Source organism: Rhipicephalus sanguineus, unplaced genomic scaffold, assembly GCF_013339695.2.
Source record: "Rhipicephalus sanguineus isolate Rsan-2018 unplaced genomic scaffold, BIME_Rsan_1.4 Seq480, whole genome shotgun sequence".
Taxonomy (NCBI): Eukaryota; Metazoa; Arthropoda; class Arachnida; order Ixodida; family Ixodidae; genus Rhipicephalus; species Rhipicephalus sanguineus.
In genome coordinates, this window is record NW_023615345.1 from 3,741 (window position 1) to 11,740 (window position 8,000).

General features: G+C 49.2%; 1 protein-coding gene across 1 annotated transcript; it reads left to right on the forward strand.

The window, feature by feature from the left end:
- Nucleotides 1-5,035: 5,035 nt before the first annotated feature.
- Nucleotides 5,036-6,547, forward strand: LOC119377498 (uncharacterized). Its single transcript, XM_037646929.1, has one exon. The coding sequence runs from the start codon at nt 5,036-5,038 to the stop codon at nt 6,545-6,547; it is 1,512 nt and encodes a 503-aa protein (XP_037502857.1).
- The last annotated feature ends 1,453 nt before the right edge of the window (nt 6,548-8,000 follow it).

An 8,000-nucleotide genomic window follows, 5' to 3' on the forward strand; every position in this document is an offset into this window, starting at 1 on the left:
GCTCGTTGCACACAAGACTCGTAGCGGATGGCTACTTGCCGGTTCTTAGCTTTACAACCCATGCTTCACGCTGTTTCTTGTCCCGCGGTTACCAGTGCAGGCTGACACTGGGCTCCTTTGCGTAAGCGCGGCACTGCGGCACCGAGCGGTAGAGCCCCATGTTCGTCGCCTTCGGAGGCAGCCACTCTATTACAATGGTTTCAATTTAGTAGAAAATGAGAGAAAACTTCCGGATTTGAACGGACCGCAGCGCATGTGGGACTTGAAACTCGTTTTCAAAGCACGCGGCAGTGCGCCACAGGCAGCCGACGCAGCCGCTGAGACCACGTGATCCTGCCAAGCACGTCACGCCGACGGTGGCGCCTGCGTTTCCAGTGGTGGGCCTCGAGGCCAATATAGCCCCACAATTGCGTCCGTGTTTTCTGCGTGGAAATAAAAAAAAACATTACTTTCTACGGGGCGCTGTTTGAAAAGAGGGTGAGCGCGCACCAAGGAGATATTTATATTTGTTTTGCTTTATGCAGTGCCATTTCGCGTTTTCGCACCTGTGATAACGTCGCACCTTTTACGTGCACCTCACAGTCAAAATGGCGTCTTCGTCTTCAGGTGAGCGCTCGACATCCTCCAGCTTTTCCGACGACACGCCGAGGGAGCTTGTGACGAATTTCACTAACAAATGGCTGTGTAAGCCTGTGACGGCCGCTCGAATAATCAAATGGCCGTCACAGAAGGTACGGAAAGTTCACAAACCAAAACCAAATTTGAAACGCGCGCCGAACCGGACTACTTCGCGGAGCTGTACATGTGCAGTAGCTCCGCCCCCGTAGCCTTTCCTTCATTGCCAAGAAAAGTTGTCCGCGAGTATAGCCATATGCACACCGCTTTATTCGACCATTCATTAGCCTCCACTAGCTCTTTATTATGGACGGAGCACATCGGGAAGGCGCAAGGGTAACAAAAAAAAAAAAAAGAAAGAGTAGAGACGGCCGTACGACCGCAATGCTGTTGGCTTATTTTTGCTTCTGAGGTAGCGTACAACAAGACTCACCGTGCGCAAACATTTGAAAGCAAAGCAGTGACAGGTAAACTAACCTTATTCCACAAGCTTTTGCAAAAAAGGCGTAATATCGAAAATGCTTTACAAATATCCAGATATCATGAAATAAAGTTACAAATACCCCATTCTTGCTGTACAAGTTAAATGGCTGCCTGAACGAAAGTACGGTAAGAAATTGACAAATAGAAGGCAATATCTTAATCACTTCAGAAAATTGTTGAAATGCAGAGATCCCTTATGTACCTAGCCTGAAAAAATGCAACATGCGATAATATATATATATATATATATATATATATATATATATATATATATATATATATATATGTATATATATGTATATATATATATATATATAACTAAATGAAGGGAGGGCACGACAGGTCCGGGTATTTTCTATATTGAATGAACTTGCAGGTAGCACGTTTTGAAAAGGAAAAAAATGCCTTTACTAACGTTTCGGCCGTGGCACGGCCTTCGTCAGAGTAAGTAGGTCTGTTACAATGCAGCCGCTTTTATGGGCTCACGTGTTGAACTATCGGCACATCATCAAGGACAATCGAAAAAAATATTAATGATAAACAACTGGTAATCTGTCAAAAAGATTGTGGTAACATGACTGACATGCGATGGGTACATGAACATACAAGTTTCAAATTTTCCTTGTGCATCAACACGTGGGACACAGCGTGGTCAGCAGGACATGTAAAAGAGCTCTGAAGTAAAGAAACCACGAATGACTAATACATACATACATTAAAACATTTTACTAATCTAAGAAGCCGTTTTGTTAGAGTGCGAGACAGGTGAGCTTTCCTACGTTTTCATTGATGCCTGAACGAATGGTGTTAAATTTGTGGATTAAGAAGGATTCCCTCACTTCCCTATCGTGATTTGTCTTGAAACCGGACTGAATAATGGTGGCCCTAATTTTGTCGAAACCGTGGCCAGGCGTACTGACGTGCTTCGACAGTGGTAGATTGGGGAGGCTTACGGCGTGTGCGCGATGATTGATATTGCCTAGAAGTGGAAACCGTCGACAAAGGAACCGTAACCTGACATTCGTCCGACGCTGCAACAAAGAAGCATCAGTCTTCAATGACATGCTTCGAAATTTTTGCCGCTATTCCCGACTAGTTCGCTACCTCGACCATGAAATCGAGTGGTTACCGCCCGCACGCGTCCTCGCAGCAGACGGGCTTCATATGAGCTTTGAGGGTGTGTCGTTGAGGGTGTGGCATTCACGATGTTGCACTGTTATCGTTTCATTTTCTTTGGTTTGTCTTTTTTTAAGGCTAAAGCCTTAGATGCCTCATCAAACACGAAAACTGACCGTCGGCGTCCCGCCTAGCCAACACGAGTGATGCACAAAATCATCACGCGATGACGGAACTTGTGACGTCGCTATGACGTCATTCAACGTGACGTCCTATGATGACGCCATCACATGATATGGTCGCTTTGCATTGCCTCTGTGATCTGGGGCCGGAGGCAATGCAAAAGCCGGCGAGGTGCAGAAAGCTTGCAATGCCTTCGATCCTGTGGGCACTCCGAAACCACTGTATGTGCAGAAAGCTTTCGGAGAGGGGCGAGGGCGGATCAATGCATCGACTAACGAAAAAGATGGCTTCAGTTTTCGAGTCGTCTCATATAGGGACCATGTTTTTTTTCATGCATACATACATTTTACCTATGCGGTAAGTTCTTCAAAATGTATGGGTAAGTCTTACATGTTGGCATCGATATTGGTGACCACCATATGTTTCTTTATAACCTGACGGAAACAAATCGTCAGACCACACGTCATCAGAATTATTCTGGCGACAGAAAGCGGGTTTGCGCGCTACACACCATAATATTATTGTTAGTCGTTACGCAAATGGCAAGCATGTGAAGTTAGTGAAGCCATGACCTATCGGTTGTGTTGGGCATACGTACATTCGTGCCCCTCCGTGCCAATTTTCGTGTATACCAAGTGAACGAGACGCGAGTTACGCGAGTAATTTTTTACTCTTGGTACCGCGGCCACGCCGACTGACACATTCGGCTTCGCATGAAATGGCTTGAAGCAGCAGAGCACCGGAGGCAGCCTTGTACGTGCATATGTGCTACGTTCTCCTGGTTATCTCCAGTTTATTCTCTCCTGCAGCAAGTTTCCGTTCGTCATTCCACACGAAAGTAAGTTAAGCGCCTTTTCTCACGATGAAGTGCGCGCAGGATGCGTTCCTCAAACAGCCGCGGAAGCGTGGACCAATGCGGTGACAAACCAGCTAAAAGGATTTATACAATATCCCCGTTTCACAACACACAAACTAACAAACGCGTTCTCTGTGTGATGAGTCGCTGCAGTATTATGTTGCAGGGACGCAGTATTAAATATTGCCCAAATTTCCGCAATTTTAGCTAGTAGCGGCCAAAATATCACGCGCGTAGCAGACGCTCGCCGCTTTGACGCGGCTTCCGCCGCGGAGAAAGCCCACAGGTCCTAGAGTCACTGTATATGCTACCTTTAGGTAGCAGAGTAGCGCATAGGTCCGGCTAGCAACCACAGCTATGCGGTGAAGTCGCACTCCATTTTTGCAGCCGACATGCCTACCGCGTCGCCGAAAAACATGTCTGGCGTGTTGAAGGCCGGCGATAAACATTGGCTGTCGATGACTAGTGTTCATTGAGTGAGCTGCAGCGGCGGCGTCGAGAAATACAAAAGTTGGCCCGAGCGTCAGCTTCTCCGCAATGCACGGTTGCTAGCGGCGTTTGGAAAACAGATGCGCAACTCTGCTACCTTTAGGTAGCATATACGGTAATACTAACAGGTCCGGCACGGCAGCGCAGCGGCGCGGAAGTTCACCGCAAAAGGCCCTCGCTCCTCCCATGTATTCGCGCGGCGCTTTGGACACTATAATAGTATATTAACTCTATGCGTTTCCCCGATCGTGGCTCACAACTGGAGTGATGAGGCTAGAGAAGCGATCCGGGATTCTGGGAATAACCAACACACAGACTGATTAGTTTTATTTAAACCACCCTTTATTCAACACACCGTTACTGTACACACGTCTTACACAAGGACGGTGGCTCGCTCGTTAACGGGTGTGCCTCGCTTTGACAGATCTATGGCACTGCGGTCGACACTGCGGTGGCGGTGACTAGGGGAAGAAGGGTGGGACAAAGAACCTTGTTGTTTTAACACGAAAACGTAGTGTAGGTTGGGTGCAGTTGCCTGCCGAGGAGTCAACACGACAGCTTTAATTTATGTAACGCTGCCTAGCCTGGTGTATTCCTCCCAAAAGCAGCTAGAGTACGTTTTTTTTTTATTGCATTGTGCAATACAGTTGAAACCCGCAATAACGAAATCGGCGGGGAAAGCAAAAAATTTCGCTCTTGCGAGAATTTCGTTGGCGCGAGAATGCGGCAGAAAAGACATGGAATTAACAAAAACACATTTTATTTCCAAAAGTCAGTAAGTTTGTATTGGCGGGCCTTACCATGCAGCAATTTTATGCCTCTCGATCGGGAATCTCGTTTGCCACGGCACAACGTTCGCCCCATGCACTGGTCAGTGACTGCGGCACTGCGGTGTCACCAGTACCGTCACCAAGTGCGCCTACAGGCAAACCTTCTTCCGGCTTCGCTGGATCAGCGCGGATAAGCGCAGAATCGTGCACAGCGAGCTGCACACAACGCCGAATTCTTCGGCGATGTCCATTTTTTTCCTGCCCTCTTCTACCTCACTGATGATTGCAGCCTCATCTTCCAGCGTGATGAACTTCCGCTTTTAAATGCGAAGCATTTCTTAGCGAACCTCTGGCACTTTGAGCGTTTCTATCTACGTATCTATCTATCTATCTATCTAGCCGCCAGGAGGAAGAAGAAGTTGCGGAGTGGCTGTGCTGCTTCGCTCGTCTTCGTGCAGTTTTTCCTATTTTACGTGCCTCCAGTTGCGTGTTCTCTTGCACACTGAATTTCTGAGCGTCGGACATGATCCCAGCAAGGGGTGCGGGGCCCCCGGGACCGCCCCCTACGAAGCCTCCTGAGCTTCAGCCAGGTACCACGCCAGACCAACCACAGCAGATGTTAGCGGCGGTAACCAACATCGGGTCAACCTCTGGCGCTGGATTGCAGCCTCCAACGGCTACAGGTCAGAACTATACTCCGTATTTTGCGAATCTCTCGCTACCACCTGGCCAAGGTCCTCCCATGGAGACCATTTCCTGTCTCGATGTCAATCTGCCTGAAGGTCAGGATGAAGACTTTTCTGACACGTCAGAATCTTCTGCTACTATTACATACATGGATGCTACCGTGATTTCTTCGAACGACTCGGAAAAACACATTGATGTACCGCCTGTCAAACGCTGCCGCGGATCGAAGAGGTTGCTCATGCTACCCAATTCTGTGCCCGCTGAAAACACACCTAAGCCGAACTTGACCATCATATTCAAGCCAAGAAACCCTGAGCAAATTATCACACGCTTCAATCCACTAGCATTGAAGACAGCCTTTGAAGAGGCAGCTCCAGATGGCGTACTGCAAGTACGACCGAATGAACGTTTGAATCTCCTGGCTGTCGATACTCGCCATGCAGAAGCTTCTGAACGTCTACTGAAAGTATCAAGCATTGCTGGAGTACTTGTACAAGCCTACGAGCCACGACCGGCCAACTGTGGAGTAGGCGTCATCAAGGGAGTTCCTGTAGACCTTGATCAAGCGGACATTCTCGCTGCTCTCCTTCAAAGAGCTCCCGTCAGGTCAGTAAGGCGACTAGGATCGTCAGAAAACGTCCGCATTGTGTTTGTCACCGAAAGTGCTCCAGAGTACGTCATCTTGGGCTACACACGTTACCGAGTGTACAAGTACGTTGAGGCTCCGAGACAGTGCACCAAGTGTCAGCGTTTTGGCCACGTTGCTGGTGCCTGCAGGTTACAAGCACGATGCTCACGCTGCGGGGGCAATCACGACCGATCTACCTGTGGAAACGAAGAGCCACAGTGCCCTAACTGCAAGAAAAAACATGAATCTACGTCTACTCGCTGCCCCATCTTGCGTAAAGAGAAGCAGATACATAATTACAAGATGAACAACAACGTTGGTTACCAATCAGCAAAAGATGCGGTACGCCAGCAACAGAAACCCCGAGGTGGTGGCCAAGTAATGACGCCCACAGCAGACAAAGGAACGCCGAAAAATCCGCCACGAATCGACGACACAAATGACTTCCCGTCTCTACCGACTTGCCCATCAGCTCCAACTCCTCACATACGAGGTGCTCAGGATGGCTCATCTGGCCTTTCGAAAGAGTCACGGACCCCAACTTCTTGGCGTGGATCACGCGAGTGCAGCGCTCGACAAGACCATGGAAACATATACTCATTGCTATCTGCGATTGTCGACGCTGTGCGCAGCTTCCTCACCCCAATGTCCTCTCCGGTGGCTAAGTCTATACTGATGCTGCTTGACTTTCTTTCTCCTGTTCTGGCACAATGGCGTTAACGGCCCAACGACTCAGTGTGAAGAACATTAGAGAAAAGGCAACAATATTTCAATGGAATGCCTGCAGCCTCCGCTGTCGTCTCTCCGACTTCAGACAGTTTGTATATAAGCACCGCTTCCCGGTGATCGCCATCTCAGAGTCCCGAGTGCGCAGCGGCATTCGCCTTTCTGGATACACTATCACAGTCTCACCGACAGGAGTAGATACCAGCAGAGTTCTCTTGGCTGTTCGCAATGACTTAACTTTCAACGTTCACCGCATATCAGCCGATGCATCCAATGAATATGCTGCAGTGACAGTGAAGTGGGACACTTTGGCCTTCACGGTGATTGCGGCATACATACCACCTCGAGCTACATTTGATGTGGACAGGCTGCAGGACATAATAGATGGAACACCTGGACCACACATACTAACTGGGGACTTCAATGCGCATCACCCTGCCTGGGGTGGTAGGAGGACTTCAGTCCGCGGTAGGCGCCTATTTGATATAGCTCATCGCAACAACCTGGCGATTCTTAACGACGGGCAGCCAACCTTCTACAAGAATGACCGATGCAGCGCGCTAGATGTCACCATGATCTCCGCGCACCTCATGTCTACGGCGACCTGGTTTGCAGACATCGAAAGTCACGGCAGTGACCACGTGCCAACCTACATCTCCTTGGGCCCTATGCGGAACACACAACGAAAGGTGGTTCGTTGCACTAACTGGGAGGTATATAACGCCACAATCGAAGAGTCAGACCCATCTGGAATGACGTATGAGGAGTTTGTTGCTGCGCTCAATCGAGCAAAACAAAGTAGCACGAAACATCTGGAACCACCTCGCACTCATTCAACGATCGACGCTGAGTATGAGAGGCTCCGGGCAATTCGCCGCAGATCTGAAAGACGTGCTCGTAGGACATTGTCTGCAGATGACATTCGTGATGCCAGGCGACTGCAAAAACAAATCCAACGTCACCTGGACAAGCTAGACAGGAGACAATGGCGGGCCTTCTGTTCCAAACTTGACCCCAGAAAACCACTGACTAGAATATGGGGCATTGTCCGCAGCCTAAAAACCCCGCCGACCCAACTGCATCCGTTCCGTTCGGTTGCTCTATCCTGTGACAGCAGCGAGTTGGAAATAGCGGAGGCCTTCTGCTCTAAGATCACTGCAGTAGCGGCGCTAGCAACTACGCCTCGTGCAGCTAAAGAGGCTTCAACGACGCCGACCACCACTGAAGCGGATGAACCTTTTTCGATCGCGGAGCTGCTTGGGGCTTTGGCACTGGTGAACAAGGCGTCATCTCCTGGACCTGACTGCGTTAGCTACGTCGAGTTAACGCATTTAGGCGACAAGGCGAAGATGCGCCTTCTTGCCATATTCAATGCCAGCTGGGAGAGTGGGCGTCTTGAACCTGGCTGGAAACGAGCTCGTGTCATCCCTATTCTCAAGCCTGGCAA